The 16,994-nt window shown below is 42.5% G+C and overlaps 3 protein-coding genes across 6 annotated transcripts in view; 1 reads left to right on the top strand and 2 right to left on the bottom strand.

The window, feature by feature from the left end:
- paics (phosphoribosylaminoimidazole carboxylase, phosphoribosylaminoimidazole succinocarboxamide synthetase) overlaps positions 1 to 1,762 on the bottom strand; it is a 14,755-nt gene extending 12,993 nt beyond the window's left edge. The window contains exons 1-2 of one of the 3 annotated variants that reach the window (XM_054790405.1): positions 1,382 to 1,762; positions 883 to 1,308 (exon numbers count right to left, since the gene is read on the bottom strand). In XM_054790405.1, the coding sequence (XP_054646380.1) occupies positions 883 to 1,308; positions 1,382 to 1,721 (766 nt within the window). In that variant the 5' untranslated portion in view covers positions 1,722 to 1,762. The remainder of the gene's footprint in view (positions 1 to 882; positions 1,309 to 1,381) is intronic. The other 2 variants (XM_054790404.1, XM_054790406.1) reach the window with 2 other exon arrangements.
- ppat (phosphoribosyl pyrophosphate amidotransferase) overlaps positions 1 to 13,227 on the top strand; it is an 18,450-nt gene extending 5,223 nt beyond the window's left edge. The window contains exons 3-12 of the mRNA XM_054790409.1: positions 7,704 to 7,770; positions 7,853 to 8,059; positions 8,860 to 8,972; positions 9,035 to 9,180; positions 9,246 to 9,318; positions 9,392 to 9,543; positions 10,140 to 10,267; positions 10,332 to 10,553; positions 12,479 to 12,599; positions 12,680 to 13,227. Of these exons, the coding sequence (XP_054646384.1) occupies positions 7,704 to 7,770; positions 7,853 to 8,059; positions 8,860 to 8,972; positions 9,035 to 9,180; positions 9,246 to 9,318; positions 9,392 to 9,543; positions 10,140 to 10,267; positions 10,332 to 10,553; positions 12,479 to 12,599; positions 12,680 to 12,855 (1,405 nt within the window). The 3' untranslated portion in view covers positions 12,856 to 13,227. The remainder of the gene's footprint in view (positions 1 to 7,703; positions 7,771 to 7,852; positions 8,060 to 8,859; positions 8,973 to 9,034; positions 9,181 to 9,245; positions 9,319 to 9,391; positions 9,544 to 10,139; positions 10,268 to 10,331; positions 10,554 to 12,478; positions 12,600 to 12,679) is intronic.
- Positions 13,161 to 16,994, bottom strand: si:dkeyp-117h8.4 (uncharacterized protein LOC572032 homolog). 2 transcript variants are annotated; one of them, XM_054790407.1, is made up of 9 exons: positions 16,844 to 16,994; positions 16,655 to 16,715; positions 16,521 to 16,576; positions 16,411 to 16,444; positions 16,301 to 16,326; positions 15,696 to 15,765; positions 14,389 to 15,624; positions 14,273 to 14,315; positions 13,161 to 13,540 (listed from the first exon to the last, which is right to left on the bottom strand). In XM_054790407.1, exons 1-9 carry the CDS (start codon positions 16,919 to 16,921, stop codon positions 13,531 to 13,533), a joined length of 1,614 nt encoding a protein of 537 aa, XP_054646382.1. In that variant the 5' UTR covers positions 16,922 to 16,994; the 3' UTR covers positions 13,161 to 13,530. The 2 variants fall into 2 exon arrangements, with proteins under 2 accessions (XP_054646382.1, XP_054646383.1); XM_054790408.1 differs by lacking the exons at positions 16,301 to 16,326; positions 16,411 to 16,444; positions 16,521 to 16,576; positions 16,844 to 16,994 and having other exon boundaries at positions 13,162 to 13,540; positions 16,655 to 16,712.

Below are 16,994 nucleotides of genomic sequence, written 5' to 3'. Positions count from 1 at the left end.
CATCCACTCACTACTAGCCCCGCCTCCACATACTGGGACAAAGAGGCTGAATGGCTGACAGAGGGTCCACTCTCTCCATTCATTCCACTATAGAACCAATGCGCACAGACACATGCAGAGTGAACCCTCTTGTCATCTAGCCTGTGTGGTAAAGAGAGATGAGGAAAACAAACACACATACATGCACGTCAATTAATTGTGGCCGGCAAAATTATCGACTTTGGTTTTTTTTGTTTTCTTATTCTATTAATTGATTTATTGATTATCGTGACAGGCCTAATTGTCACTGTCAAACAAGTATTTCATACTACATCCAATTATCTGCAGTTCTGTATTAAAGGAAAAGGTGGATAAATGCTGGCTCATCAGTTAGGGATAGCTAGAAGAACATCAGAGAAAATAGCGGTCTCCACACATGCAGCGCCGCACACACACACATACAAACCCTCAGCCTGACGTGTTCACGGCTTCACAGGCAGTCGGACAAAACGGAACTCTTAACATCGGACATAATTTCCGGTCGCTTGTGTTTTGTGTTGTGTACATGTCCGTCTGTTGTGTGTGTCCTTGACCGTGTCAGGTGGCGCACTTGTGTGTGATGTGAGTGCGTGATGTGAGGACCAGGAGCTGCAGTGCATGTATGGCGGCAACTACAATTTCTCTTTTCACCACATTTACTGACAACACTAAGACACAGACACGGCTCATGGATTGGAAATCTCTGCAGGTGATGTCGGAAATTCCTGATTAGTCTGGTATCGGAACCCCATACTGATACTGGATCGGATTGACCCCATCCCTATCATCTGTTACATCTCTGATGCTGCTATTTTGCAGTGTCAAAGAGGCCCATAGTTGTCGTAAACAAGGCAACAAACATACCATCGTCAATCTCTATGACAACCTCATTTTCTGACTTTTCTATCTTCTTGCCATCACACAACCTCCCCTTCATCTCCAGAGACGTGTCCTCCGGGCCATGTTCCATCAGAATGGCCTCCACCTCGTCATAAAACCTCATGCACTTCCCCAGGCTACCGCCGCCCCTGGCATCGTGTGCGCTCTTAGCCATCTTGTAGTCGTACTTGAGGTTCTTGTACTTGGTCCGACACTGCTCCCAGTTGCGCACCACACCGTACGTCCGCTGCATCTGGCGAGACATCTCTTTGAAGATATACTTGTTGCGCAGCGTGCTCTTGAGGCTCTCTCGAACGTGGCGGTCTGCCCAGACGCGCAGCAGGGCGCGCACCTCGTCGTCTGTCCAGTGGCGGCCGTTTTCCTCCGCCCCGCTGGTTGGGGTCTTGACTCCTGTGTGCCGACATGTGACTTGAGATTGTAGCTTAATGATAAATGATCATCATCATCACAGCAGAACTTTTACCTTCCTGCATTTGAGCTGAGGAGATTCCTCTTTGATGATCTGCCCCCTCCTCCAGCCTACCATCCACCCCGGTGCCTGTCAGGCCGCCCGCTTGGGGCCTCCTGCTGTCCAGTCTCATGCTTCTGCACTTAGCCCTGCAGTCCCTCCAGCTACGCACCACGCTGAGCCGCCTCAGACGCTCTGAGATGAGCTGGAATGTGACTGTGCTCTGAGCCCCGTGCTGAGCCACCACCTCGTCCCACGCGGAAACCAGAGCCAACACCTCGGCCTCCCCCCATGGCCTCTCCATTGAGCCTCCTTCCTCCTCCTGTCCTTGTTGCCACCCTGTTCCTCTCTCCATATTTTGAGCTGACCTGGAAACGCTTTTATCCCCTCCTCCACCCTCCTGAACTCGTCTGTCTCTGCTGCTCGGTTTCCTAGGCAACCAGGCGGTTAAGCCTGAATGCAACGCCTCCTTGCAGGAAAAGCAGCCTCACTACTGGCTTAAGCTGTGTGCTGAGGGGGCGGGCCGAGTATGTAATTCGAGAAGGAGCTTGGTGGATAGACTGCAGCAGGCCACTCAGTGTCTGTGTGGTAGCTCCTCAGCTGCTGGTTTTTAGTTTTAATTTTCTGAAACCCTGCATACACATACAAGAACATTATATTTTTGCCTTTCAGCACCATGATACATGGTACTTACTAATTTAGCCCAGGGGTAGGACATTTCTCTCGGACATTTCTTAACACAATACAATTTGTTTATTTAAAAAAAAAAAAAAAAAAAATCAGTGACATTTTAAATCTAATCATTACAGAAATCAGTGTTTAAAAATAACATTCAAAATATAAAACTGTTTTGTGCATTTTAATCCATCCATCCGGCAGAATATATCCGATATTTTTTGGGTAAGACACCAAAACCAGATTATTATTATTATTATTTTTATTATTATTATTATTATTATTGGATAATGCAGTAGTCTACCCGGGTCATTAAGAGTTCAAGAAGTAAACTTACCTTTTTCAATCAAATAGTCAGCTAGCTGATTCTGTAGCGCCAACTCTTTTGACGAAGAAGATGGCAAAAGGAAAGAAAGATGCGGTGCAAAACCATGCAGTACCAAGTGTCATTCATGGTAAGAAGTATTTTATTTATTATTGACTAGCTTCAGTATAACAATGTTATTAAAAAGAATAAATTCAGAGACTTTTTGCATTATAAAATTGTTCGTCTTGCTTAAACATGCACACATTTAGTTGTATCTTAAAAATATTAATATGGCTCTCACAAAAATACATTTCATGTCTTTCATAGCCAAAAAGGTTCCTGACCCCTGCTCTAGCTGCACCATATTGTGGTGATATCACATCATTACAGCCATTTCAGTGAAAACAAGATGGTGGCAAAGTTAGCAAAAGGTTAAAGTGAAGGTAAAAATTCTATCCAAATTTTCAGAATGAAAATGTGTATTTTTGAATAATAATATCTCTAGCTTCACATTGCATTCAAATTTGGCACATTACTAGCTGTCACTAAATGCCAATGGCGTTAAGCATTTTTTTGGTGTTCCCATGGTTTAGTTCAATTTAAAAAGGTTAAAATTAGAAAGTACACTCACATACTACTTGAATATATTCAGTTTTTGAAGACCTAGTCTAAAATTTCTGCATTTGATCAATTTTGAGAGAATGGTACAAATGTCAATGTGGTGTAACTATAAAAAGCTATGTACCAAATACAGTCCAAACTGTCTTGGCGGCCACCTTTATAGAACGGCCACCTGCCTATAGCAGCCACTGAAAAATCCCCCGCAGCAAATTTACATGTTATAGACCCTGTGTATAGCAGTCACCTGTCCAACGCGGCCAGCGGCCACCCATTTTGTCTCCCTTGGTCAATATCTGACTGCATATAGCGGCCAAATTACCGACTCAAGTAGAAGCTTCATGCACAAAAAAGTTTCGTTTTTCAATCAATGAAGCCGTCGTGTGTAGACTTTAATTACTGAGTCCTAGCTCAGTCACAATCATTCACAAGATCCACACAAACTGTCAGTTGTTCCACATAAAAAAGCCGTCTTCTTTTGAGCTTGCTATTTCCTGGTCAAACATGTAACTTTAAGAGCATTTGCACCAAAACATTACCGCAAATAAGGCTGGGAACAGGACGTGCTCCCAGCGACGCTACAATAAAAAAAAAAAAAAACATACGCTAGCATGCATGCAGCAGCGGGAGCAAAACTGAGTTCGGTTGTACTTAATTGAAGTATTTTAGAATGTACTCACGTTATTTTTCATCAATCCTCATCCACAAATCCATCAAAGTCCTCATCTTCTGTATTCGACACAAAAAAAGCTGTCTTCTTTTCCGTTCGCTACTAGTCTGTTAAGTTGTCAGTGTTATTCAGCTCTGAAGCAAAGAAGGAAACTTCTCCTGTTGCTTCTGCCAACTTTATTTACTGAACGCGGCCACCAGACAGCAGCTCAGAACACACACACATCTCTCAGCATCGTCTCTCCTTCCTGCTTGCCCACAAGGCAAATGTTAAACAAGCCCCAATACATAGCTGTCCCGGCAATGCCTGTAACAAGTGACACCGTTGATTTCCTGGTGTGCACTGGTCAATACTGTAATGCCGCTTGTTGTGGGGAAGGAGAGACTTACGTCGCCGATGCACTTTAATGGCTTTATTAACAGCGGAGAACACTGCAGGACTTTACATCCACGCCAACATAAACACACTTCCCAACTCTCTCGAAACTCACAGCTAGCACTGAGCTTAGCTCTCCTGCTCGGGACGCCCACCGTCACTTCCCGTCACTTCCTGATGAACTAAAGCTGTAATGACACTCGGCCGTATAAAAAGTAAAACATTAAAAACAAGCGTAAGACATTACTAGCACAGCTTTTTTCTGTGGGTCGTGGATATATTCTATCAGTTATTATTAAGCCTCTAACTTCCTTTTTAGTAAGTAAAAACGTTGGCTATGATTGCACTACATTGTCATGTAGACCAACAAAGTACACTTGGAAGAACAAGAGGTGACTAAATGTATTGCAACTGATGTGAAACTGATGAGGGGTAGGATTAAATAAGCTTTGCTTCTTCCTACTCCTTTTTGGACATGCAAAATTGTGAATTGTACTATGTGATGTGCTACTGTTTGACTCATATGCATGTTCAGAATGAATTAAAACCATTAACCATGAACCATGATAATAACAAGCCTTGTAGTGCTGTACAACTTTTATCCGCAGTCCGCAGTGCCCTCTACTGGTCAACATTATTATTATTATTTTTTCCCGCTTTTTTCCTCTACTGGTCAACATTCAAACTGGACGCCAACCTGTCTATAGAGGCCACCTGTCTATAGCGGCCACTTTTGCAGACTCCCTCTAGTGGCCGCTATAGACAAGTTTGACTGTACTTGTTAAAAAACAGTGAAATTGTCAGTAGTAGACATTATCAACTAAGTAGGCATAATTCTACATTTGTGTTAATAAACAATTAATTATGTGGAATACTATTAAAACTTGCTGATCTGGTAAACATTCAAACAGCTAAAATGATGCATAAATCAAACAATAACCTGCTACCCAAAAATGTAATTAAATTCTTCTCAACAATGACCCTAGGAAAAAATTAAACTATCACAACTAATTTGGGGATTTGTCTCTGTCAAGTCAACTTTCTTAATCTCAATGCGGTGTAACCAAATATTCAAGGAGCCATTTTGTTCACTTGTGTAAGAAGACCATGCGGCAGGAAATTACAGTCATGTGAAAATATTAGGACACCCTATGGAAGCCTGTGTGTTTTCTAACATGTTTGGTCATATGGATATTTAATATCAATTTTAGCAATCTTGAGAGAAACAAGTAATAGAACTAAACAAATAAAACTGAAAAAATGATTTTTTTTTATAACTTTCTGTAAAATGTAATTTTAAATAAATGCAATTTCTGTTGAGGAATAAATTAGGACACCCCCACATTCAATCTCACTTCAAATGGCTAAAATCACACACAGCTGTATCACATCAGGTGCACATGATTAGAACATCATTACCCAGCGTTTTGAAGGAGGCTTGCCTTAATTAAACCTCACATTTAGTTTGGTGTGCCCCTGACTGTTGAAGTGAGAGAAAACACCATGGTGAGATCAAAGGAGCTGTCTGAGGCCTTCAGAAAAAAGATTGTAGACGCTTATGAGTCTGGTAACTGATTTAAAAAGATCTCAAAAGAATATAAAATCAGCCATTCCACTGTCTACAAGTGGAGGACATTCAAAACAACTGCCAACATGCCCAGGTCTGGCTGTCCAAGCAAGTTCACCCCGAGAGCAGACCGGAAGATGCTAAAAGAAGTCTCCAAAAACCCTAAAATGTCATCACGGGACCTACAGCAGGCTCTTGCTACTGTTGATGTGAAAGTGCATGCCTCTGGTAGGTGTGCAAGGAGGAAACCTTTGCTCTCCAAGAAGAACATGAAGGCCAGACTGAAGTTTGCCAGAGTGAATGTAGACAAAGACCAGGACTTCTGGAATAATGTTCTTTGGACAGATGAATCTAAAATTGAATTATTTGGACACCAGAACAGAGGACATGTTTGGCGTAAACCCAATACAGCATTCCAGGAAAAGAACCTCATACCATGCTTTGCTGCAGCAGGACCTGGCCAGCTAACCATCATAGAATCCACCATGAATTCTATTGTGTATCAGAGGGTTCTTGAGGAACATGTGAGATCATCTGTGAAAAAATTAAAGCTAAAGCCAAACTGGACCCTGCAACATGACAATGACCCAAAACATACCAGTAAATCCACCAAGGACTTGCTGAAAAGGAAGAAATGGAGAGTCCTGGAATGGCCAAGTCAAAGCCCAGATCTTAATCCCATTGAGATGCTGTGGGGTGACTTGAAACTGCCTGTACATGCAAGAAACCCCTCAAACATCTCACAGCTGAAAGTATTCTGCATTGAGGAGTGGGGCAAACTTTCTTCAGACCGATGTCAAAGACTGGTAGATGGCTACAAAAAGCATCTCACTGAAGTTATTTCAGCCAAAGGGGATAACACTAGCTCTTAGGTGGTAGGGTGTCCTAACTTTTTCCTCAGTTAGAATATGCATTTTTGTTGATATATTTTGTTTAATGAGTAAAACAATGTTATTTTTTTGTTGTTTACCTGCAATTAAATCACTTTCTTTTCCAGAGATAAAGAAAAACAAGATCAGACATTGATATGTGAACATTTCTTAATAAAGAACTGAATATTTAATGGGGTGTCCTAATATTTTCACATGACTGTATATCACAAAGAAGAAAATAAGCCAGTTGTGACGCTCTCTACTACTGTTTATGATGAGCAGTGAGAAGACACCTGCCAGCGGTGGGCCAAGAAAGACAACAAATATGTGACTGTCACACAACCAAGTGTAGTGCGTGAGTACAACTAAAAGATGGGAGGAGTTGACTTATTAGGATGATAAGATACTACCGAATTATTGTGTGACCATGCTGATGCACTTCATTGATCTTGGTCATGTCAGCTGGCTGCTATATCGCAGATAACCGGCAAAGTGGTACCCGAAGGAAAGCTTGTGACTTTACTCGGTGTTTCTCAACATGCCTGATGTTCTTCATGAAGACGCAGATGCATAGAATGAGAATTGAAATCTTCCACTACCAGGCAATAGATCTAATAAACTGGTTTATGGTCTTTGGTGTCATCCAGTAAAATAGACCCATGCTACTCATATGATGACATTTGACATGCTTATTGAAGAAAGCACTATTTACATGGACACTTGTGATCCCAAAACAGCAAAGAATTGATTTGAATGTTATGATAAGCCGACGGTCCACATAAACATAATATTTTGCAAACCCTACTTTCTGTACAAAGACAAAGTTTAGTTATACTTGTTAGGTCCTTTTTATCCCAAATATCAAGGAGAAGTAAAAAAAAAAAAAAGCGCACACCACACAAGCTCAGGTATCAGGAGGTTAAATCTTTTCATTCCTCCGCTATCAAACCTGTTTGCTTTGCCTCAAGGCTTGGCACTTATGTTACTATTGTAAATGTTCATTCATGTTTAGTCCTGCAGAGAAAGGATTATTTCAAACATGTTACATTCCGAGTTTCGAACGATGTGCTGCCGTAGTAAACGAAGCAGACCTACCCTTTCCTTTGTTGCAGTATCTTAGTTTCATTTCTGGTTATCATATTTCCTTCTTTGACATCCATCACTGTCTGTTACCATTTGTGGTGGCATGACAAAAAGCGAGTTCATCCTTTTGTCATCTTCATTTGTTAACATGTGTGATTGTGTCTCCTCAGGGGTCAAGAAAGTGCCGGAATTGTCACAAGTGATGGAGCCAATGCACCAACCTACATGACCCTCAAGGTAACACATCACACGCAACATAAAACTCAAGTAGGAAAGCTTCCAGTACTTTTAATAGTATCCCCTGCTATTTATGTCATAGGGTATGGGTTTGGTGAGCACGGCCTTCCCACCCGAGGCTCTGTTGAAGCTACGCTATGGCAACCTGGGCATCTGCCACACTCGCTACTCCACTACGGGCATGTCGGAGCTGCAGAACTGCCAGCCCTTTGTAGTGGACACGCTACACGGCAAGATAGCTGTGGCGCACAACGGAGAGCTGGTTAATGCACACGGCTTACGGAAGAAGGTTAGTCAGGACCAGTGCAACATGCAACATAGACATGTCGTATACTAGATTTAGTTGTCCCTCCGCACTTCAAGAGCCAAGTTGGGCCACTTATTATATATTTTTTTAAAGATAATTTAGTCATTTTTAAAGAAAAAAAATGTAAATTAGGGCGGTCAAATGATTAAAAAAAATTGTAATAAATCAGGTTAATCAGTTTTTTAATTAATTAATCAAATCACCATTAGCAAGTACTGTATGTCTGAAATATGCCCATTTTTACTGTACTTAATTAGCAGAAAGATAAATTACAGGACAGGATTATATATATTTGTTTGTATTAACAGCTCCAAATGAACTGAATATGTCAGTCAAGCTAAAAGATACCACGCAAGTCTAAAAATCTGTCTAACACTAGTCTCTTTAATAGTAGCAGAACATTTAAATCACACTTTAAACTGTTATTATGAGCAGTGAGGGGTTGCGTTCAAAGACAACACACAATGTATTTTCCACCATACTTAAATGTAGCAAATTGTACATCAGATAACATTAACGTTTGACTGTTAGTTGCAGATCGGTGCACCTTTTTCCAGACCTGCACCAAAATGTAATCGGCCCTATCTGTGTAGAATTCATTGATGTAATGGTGTGTTCAAGCAACTGAAGCAGAATGGAGTGCACTACCAGGCTGCAAACAGCAGAGGTGCTGTTGGTTCATTCTCAACTAGTTTGCTAGAAGTGGTTCATTATTCTGCTCAATACAACACTGCCATGGAAACATGAGTTGACGGAAGGAGTGATTTATGTGCCGTGGGCAGGTCATGCGTCACGGTGTGGGTCTGTCCACCAGCTCGGACAGTGAGCTCATCACCCAGCTGCTGGCATTGACTCCGCCTATGGAGGAGCTGGACGCCCCCAACTGGGTGGCCAGGTTAGTCTGACAGTTTATCCAGCAGCGATTAAATAGCTCTAAATGGTCTTTTTGTTTTGCAGAATTAAGAATTTGATGACCGAGACGCCAACGTCCTACTCGTTGTTGATGATGTTCAAAGATGTTATTTATGCCGTGCGGGACCCCTACGGCAATCGACCCCTCTGTATTGGACGTGTTGTCCCTATCTCCAAACTGCACAAGTCAGGTAGTCTTGATCATGTTTTTGACCTCACTGCCATTGATGAACTTGTTTGGCTGTCTCCTTGTCAGGTGGCGGTGAAGCGGACACTGAGGGCTGGGTGGTGTCTTCAGAGTCCTGCAGCTTTCAGTCCATCGGTGCTAAGTATGTCTTCATAATTACCCTATTAAGCCAATTCCCCATTCCTGCCACTTACCACTTCTTCGTCTCTCGTCAGGTATTACAGGGAGGTCCTTCCAGGAGAGATCGTCCAGATATCCCGACATGGAGTCAAGTCTTTAAGCGTGGTCCCTCGTCGTGAAGGGGACCTTCCTGCCTTCTGTATATTTGAATACGTTTACTTCGCCAGACCAGACTCTATTTTTGAAGGTGCCATGTTATAGTATTTTTCAACTATTTGAAACAGGTCCCAGAGATAGTGTATTGCATATCTAGCCTTGATTGGAATTTAGACAGTAAGCCCTACAGGGAACACACTGTTGGATGTTATCATCGTTTCGAAAAGGTAGATGTCGCCAGGCACATGACCCTCCACTTCCCCCAATTGTCCATCACGTAACAAGCGGTGAACATTCCTTCAGGGCAGACAGGTTCCCCTGAACCCGAGCTTCTTGTCGAGAAGATTTTGTCAATTGCGTTGAGACCAGTTAATCAATTCCATGATTTTGATTTGGAGAGCAGTGGGTCTTAGGGTAAGGGTCTTAAAAGTATGAGACAGGACAAAACAAGATGTGAGAAGCAAAGCAAAGCAGAGAAGATAAGGGAGAGGAGAGGGAAAAGATACGACCGCCTTCATTGAGAGCCATCAGAAGAAGAAAGGACACCTTTAGGGCTAGTCTTATTGGTTTTATACATGTTCCCCTGTGTTTACTGAACTCCTGAAAGCAACTGTCAAAATCAGGAGGCAACAACTCAGATAATACATAATAGCACAAATATGTTATGTACTGTACGTGTCGTCACAGGTCAGATGGTGTACACCGTCAGACAGCGCTGTGGTCAACAATTGGCCATCGAGGCTCCCACAGATGCAGACATGGTTAGCACCGTGCCAGAGTCGGCCACCCCCGCTGCTCTGGGTTACGCTCAGCAGGTCTGTCTGTAAACTGAACATCGACCCCAGCAGCTTCCTTCCTAACTAAGCTTCCTTCCCTTAGTCTGGCCTTCCCTACATAGAGGTCCTGTGCAAGAACCGCTATGTAGGGAGAACCTTCATCCAGCCTAACACCCGCCTGAGGCAGCTGGGAGTGGCCAAGAAGTTTGGCGCCCTGACTGACAACTTCGCCGGCAAGCGAGTGGTGCTGATTGACGACTCCATCGTCAGGGGCAACACCATCTCCCCCATCATTAAACTGCTGAAGGAGGCCGGCGCCACCGAGGTCTGTCACACATGCATGATATGGAACATTTAGACACAGTTGACTCATCTTTTTGAAAAATATTTTTAAGACAAAAAAAAGACAATTTCTTACCTGCTGGACAGTTTAATGACTTTGCTTCATTGATCAGAATTATTTTCAAATTAGCATGAAAACTTGTTGGCCAGCTTGCTCCTTTGAGACACTATTTTCCTGCATCTCTCCAAAATGCTCCAAGTCACTGGTGTGTGTGAGTGACAGGAGGAAAAGCTCTGACTCAAAGTCGTTTGTTGCCACCTGTTGGTTTGCGTGTATAAATCTCTAGACTACAAATATAAGATGGTCTGACTCTTTGAGGGATGACTCTATGACCTATATTTGGGTCAGTACGGGAAATTGCATTTGATTATTCTTTTTTATTCATCTTTTTTTCTTTTTTTTTTAACCAACAAATTTATGGATAACATACTTTTGAAATCAAATGTCAAGTTAGAAGACAAGACTTTTTGCGTCCAAACAAAAATTCTCACTTTAGGATTAAAACTTAAAAAAAAAAAAAAAAAAGTCATACTTAAGGATGATATTAGCATAAAAATTACACATCAGTTCATATTCGTATCAGCTTTTATGCGTCAGTGATGACGTCACACTCCACACAGCAACAAGCTTGCTAGCTCAGCATTACCGCAGTGTGGAATTATTTCCAAAATTTGCCTACGAATTGTAAATGTGCAGTTAACAATGATTTGTAAAGCACTGCAAGCGGGGAATAAGGGCTCTTCCTTCAATACTTGTAACCTAGTATCACACCTAAAGAAGAATCGTTCTGATTCACCGCAGCAAATATAAGCAACCAGTGCTGATCCGTTTTTCCAAATTTCACTGATTGTTTCATACTAGTTGTATATTTTGCACTTTGTATTTATAAGGATGTTTGTGCCACATAAAAATGTGCAGCTTTCCCAATTGTGTTGCCAGCATTATGTAATTGGATTCTTAATTGTGAATTAAGACTAACCTGTCTTAGGATAAGTGGTATAGAACAGTGGTCCCCAACCTTTTTTGGCCCACGGACTGGCTTGTGTTCCCACAAATCTCCCGCAGCCCGGGGGGAGGGGGTTCGTACATTATAGCAATCTAATTTATCTTATTTATTATGTATTGTGTAAAACTAAGACATGAATAACATCAAATTAAAAGCACAAAATGAATGCCGTCCCACCATCCACCAGTTGCAGACAAGTTTTTCCAGAGAGATTATTACATCGCTGTTTGACGTGTGTGGTAAAAGGCAGTGCGCTAGCATGAATTAACTTGAGACAAATGTGCACATTAGCACTCAATAAGTCCTCAAAACTTACCTTTGACACCAAATATGAGGTGAAAGAAAAATGGTAAAAATGCAGTGGTAGTCTGTGCGGCATGAGATAAAGTAAGCACACGCACAATGGACATGCGTCAAGGGAGACAGATGTAACAGAGAATCCGGACACTTTTCAAAATAAAACATAAAAAAAAATATGAAATAATGGAAATGATTTTTTTCTTTCTGTGCGGCCCGGTACCAAATGACCTGCGGCCAGGGTTGGGGATCACTGGTATAGAAGATGGATGGATGGACTAGCCTGTCTTGTCGATAACAGGAGAACATGCTGTTGCCATTTAAGTATATTTATAATTTGACAGCGATACTACAAAAACTTAATACTTTACACAGGTTTTACACAGGACTTCCTTGCTTTCTATGATAAAAGTCCCCCAAGTAACCAGCATATCGACGTTTTCATCATTTTACTGGCTATTCAATGAGTCAGTCATCATTAAGGTTCAATTCAGTCGAATTGGCCGTGGTGCTTTTTTTACGCACAGAAGTTTGTTAGCGAAGACGTTAAGCTTCTTCTCCCATAAAACAATGAATTTTATCTATGATTTGATCTCCTCTGCAGGTCCACATCAGAGTGGCCTCTCCACCTATTAAGTTCCCTTGTTACATGGGCATCAACATTCCCACTAAAGAGGAGCTCATCGCCAACAAGCCAGAGTTCCAGGACATCGCTGGTTACATTGGTATGTGCTGTGCAAGCGGTGACAAAAATGCCTTGTTGTTGCACAGTGGTTCACAGAAGCTGTGTGCTGATGTTGTATAGGTGCCGACAGCGTGCAGTATCTGACAGTGGAGGGTCTGGTGTCAGCGGTGCAGAAGGGGGTAGCCTCCCTGCAGGGTGATAGGATGATCAACTCCACTAATGACAAGTCAGGCAGCAGAGTGGGTCATTGTACTGCCTGTCTGACTGGAAAGTACCCCGTAGAACTGGAGTGGTAACTGCTGCGTCATACCCACTTCCTCAGTTCCATACATTAAAAATATATATATTCCATCCACATCAGATCATGTTACAGAAGCTCAGAATGTCACCTCTACTGACCTCTAATGGTTGTAGTAAGCACAACCAATGTATCTGTTGTCTTTCTTTGTGTGAGTTATGTAAATACGGTATTTGCCCCAGTCTTTCGTTTACCCATTTTTATATTCCAACGTTAAATGTAAAAAAAGAAAAACATGCACAAACTAGCGACCAAAAGTAGAAACTTTTCTTTTTATGATCAGATTTGAGTTTTGTACTAAAATTAACTTTCTTTGTCATCTCATTTTGAACATGAAAGACTGATCACAAATAAAGTTTGATGAAGCATTCTTTTGCTGTGTATCTTCCAGAAGAAGCATTCACATGCTTTTATTTAAATTAAGTCACATTAGTAAAGCACAAGTCATACAGTCATGTTTGCTAACACTAACAGTCTACCTACTACTACAACACAAAAAAACAAGACAGTTTATAAATGTAACATCTATCCATCTTCTATGCCGCTTATCCTCACTAGGGTTGCAGGTTAAATGTAACTTTCATACAAAATGCAGACTGAACCTTGTGAATGACATTTAGGACGCAAAATCTGTTGTCACTGATGAGATATCAGGCAGGAGGTCAACATCTTGTCACCATTTTCTGTTCACATGAGGGAGACAAAAAGGTTAGTGAATTTTCTGTCTTTTTAAACACCTTAAGTGTTTATTTATAGGCAAGGTGTTTAACTAAAGCGCAAAGACAAGGTGTTAATTGGAGAGGCTGTTACTATAAATAAGTTAATTTTTTTTTAATTTCATGAATTGGAGTGCATGAGAAAGTGAAGAGGAAAGTGTTGCTCTCTTTGACCACACGGTCATTTATAAACATGTATATTGCACAATACAGCAGCAGCAATACTAATGTTGTCAACAGTGCAGCAAATGTAACACGCATGAGTTTCACACCAACAGCTGAGTAACATTTTGAAGTGCAAGTAGAGGTAAATAAAGCTGCTGATGCTGACCACTGTTGATACTTAAAATGTGGCATTAATTTAAATTATAAAAATGTCTCCACCCCCTTTTTTTTTTTTTAAATATCTACACATGCACACACACATAATTTGTATATTTATTTTATATATTTATATATTTCATTTGTGGATAATGGCTCTCACTGTGGTTCGCTGGAGTCCCGGGGGGAATCACTTTTTCCACAGAGGGCCGTGTAGGTTTGGATTTTTTTCTCCCTTATTAATAAAAAGTTTAATTTAAAAACTGCATTTTGTGTTCAGTTGTGTTGTCTTTGACTAATATTTAGATTTGTTTGATCTGAAACATTAATTGTGACAACCAACAATACTCCCTTGGTGGCGGTAATAAAATACTTTACCTCTCAAAGTAGCTTGCGGCCATATCTGTCTTCCACGGGCTTCCTGTCAACGAAAGAGCAAAAAAGAAGTGAGGTGGGTGAGAAAATACCTGCTGAGTTATGAGGAGGAAGTTTACCAAGTCCGGAAGGTTCCGCCCAGCCACTGTAAGTATTCAACATGCTCCAATTGGAAGCTTCTGCATCAGGTGTGCAGAGGCGGCGCCTTAGCATCTCGTTGCTGTGTCGTTTGGACCCCGGAGAGTAGGGATGCCATCGCTTGGCCAGGGACTGGTTCTCCCAGACTGGGTCCCTGTGGCGCTTCCTCAGCACCAATCGTTGCGGGGACAGTGCCAGCGCCACAAGCGTTGAGGAGTGTTGCCGGGAGGCCTCGCAGCTCCTGGAGCACAGCCGGCAGGAGGGCCCGTTGAAAGATTTGTTCTGGCACACAAACTTGTGGTAGTGTCTGGCGAAGTCTTCATCTAGGTCCTTTTGGGAGTAAGTGATTTGGCCTGATTGCAGGTAGGCGTTGAAGGACAGGTGACGCCGACTCTTAGGGGTGGGCGGCTGAGGGGAGCGCAGGCGGGAGTCAGGGTGGAGCATCCTCTGGGGAACGAGGGGCTTTCGTAGCGGGGAGGCCAGCAAGACGGAATTTTCAGGCTTTCTGGGGCTGCCCAGCACACAGGAGAACTTGGGGCTTCTGGAGAAGGTCTGAGGTGACCTGCTGAGGCTGATCAGCTTCGTCTTTAAAGGACTTTGCCTCATTGGGGAGCCACAGACGTCGTTGCTTTCAGGAGGAAAGCTGGCAGAGAGCGAGAGCCTTTTGGACCTGAGTGTCATGTCAGAGGAGCGTGAAGGACTGAGGCTGAATGAGCCCAGCTGCTCTCTCACCGTGAAAGTCTCATTCAGGGGGATCCTTTTTGGTTTGGGAGATTCAATACAAGACAGATTCATCACCAGGATAGGCTTCTCTCTTGGCTCCCTCATGGGTGAGCGCTGCCAGCTGGCGTGATTGGTTCTGTCTCTTACATCCATGCTTTTATGAGTGCTCTCCTTCGTTGTGGTACGTCTGTGGTTCTTGGCGGCATGCCTGACTGTCACATTGAGGCTGTTGTTGAGGCCGCTCCTGTTTGACATCAGTCGCCACTTGCGGTACCTCCTCAGCACCACATCCGCCACCTCAGAGACGTGCTGCCGCTGTTGGGCACGCCCAATTTTATCTATCATGGCGGGGTAGAGCTCGGACAACGTGCTGCCTCCACTTCTAAGGCTCATCTCCAGCTGCTCGTCCTGGTCCTCGGGCAGGGTGTTCGTCTCTGAGAGGTTTCTCTGGCTGTCGTCCAGCGAGCTCACCGCTAACTGGGAATGCACACTTCCTGCAAAGGGAAAAGATGTAATTCTATCGTCCGCTGTCACTTCCTGTCGGGTTCTGAACTCCTGCTCTTACCGTCATCATCTGCACACAGCTGACCTAATATTTGAGTATCATCACCACCGTTTTGCTGCATGAGCTCCAGCTGTTGAAAACAGACTCATTGAAAACACATTATCCATTAAACTTGCCGCTAATGATGGACAACAATGGTGGAGAAGGAGGGCCTCCTGTATTAACTTCTTGAGCACAAATTTTATTCAAGAGGAGACTGGGGGCAGCGAGAAAATGGAGCACTGCAGCCAGGTGGAGACTATTGAGCATAACACTGCAGAGTCCAGGGTGAGGGCAGGGAAGTTGTAAATTATCCAAGAGGAGGCTGAGGGCTGTGAGAAAATATAGTACTGCAACAAAAAAAGAGGCTGGAGTCTCATACTATAGCATCCAGAGTGAAGGCAAAGCAAGAGGGCATGTTATCTAACAGGAGATGGAGGGCAGCAACATTTAATCGATTAATTTTACCATTGATCAATCAAGGAAATATCATCAAATTCATATTCCACATATGGACTAAGCCGGTGTTAGCATCTGTGTTTATTCTGGTAATTTTACTGGGAACAACACCTTCTTTTGTCTTCTTAACAGCGTCCTACAAGACAACAAACAACGTGAAAACATACCCTAGTGCTCCCGGTATCCTCTTGTGCTGTGGTGGGGGAAAATGACATGAGTAAACATGTCTATAGTAGCCACTACATGTCTCAACAGTGAGTGATGGGTGGATACATACGCTCTAAAACGTCCTCTATTGAATTTGACAGGCTCTGAGGAGAGATCCAATGTTATTTAACATGATGGTTTGGATGAATGCCTTTTTCAAATGAGATGATGGTACTGCACCTTTGATTCCAAACTCTTTATCTTCTTTTTTGATAGCTTCATGTAGCGCCCCAGAGCTTTATCACACAGATAGGACATTGTCGAAACATGCTAGATTACTTCGACTTTACGTCGCAACAGTTGTTTTCGTTTACCTGCCACATTGGTGTCGTTGAGGTCCACTTCTACTGCGTCTTGATGTTGAAGCTTTGAATACTGTATGGAATGTCAACATTTTAACATATGAAAGCAGTTTTATAATACACGTCAAAAGCAGCTTAGTTAAGCTAGTTTAAGCTAACTTGGAGCTCAAGATAGCCTCTCCATGGACGACGAGCACGCACCTTGTCTATAATCCGATCCAAAGACTTTTTGTAGATAAGGCCATTGATGTGTAATTGTTGCTCTACATTTGCGTCCATTTTGCAAATAAAATCAGTTATTTATTAAAATGTGCTCAACGCGGCAAATAAGGCAACGGGAACTTTTGAGGTT

This window comes from Dunckerocampus dactyliophorus, chromosome 10, assembly GCF_027744805.1.
Source record: "Dunckerocampus dactyliophorus isolate RoL2022-P2 chromosome 10, RoL_Ddac_1.1, whole genome shotgun sequence".
Taxonomy (NCBI): Eukaryota; Metazoa; Chordata; class Actinopteri; order Syngnathiformes; family Syngnathidae; genus Dunckerocampus; species Dunckerocampus dactyliophorus.
The sequence above is the reverse complement of the archived record's forward strand: the minus strand, read 5'-3'. Positions and strand labels throughout refer to the sequence as shown.

What these genes read in the sequence shown, in the direction of transcription:
- si:dkeyp-117h8.4 (XM_054790407.1), bottom strand. Translation starts at nt 16,921, where the DNA reads ATGGACGCAAATGTAGAGCAACAATTACACATCAATGGCCTTATCTAC. An exon ending in TAAAGAGTTTGGAATCAAAG is followed by an intron (nt 16,445 to 16,520) that starts GTGCAGTACCAT and finishes ATCTCTCCTCAG; the next exon opens with AGCCTGTCAAATTCAATAGA. An exon ending in AGGATACCGGGAGCACTAGG is followed by an intron (nt 15,766 to 16,300) that starts GTATGTTTTCAC and finishes TGTTTTCAACAG; the next exon opens with CTGGAGCTCATGCAGCAAAA.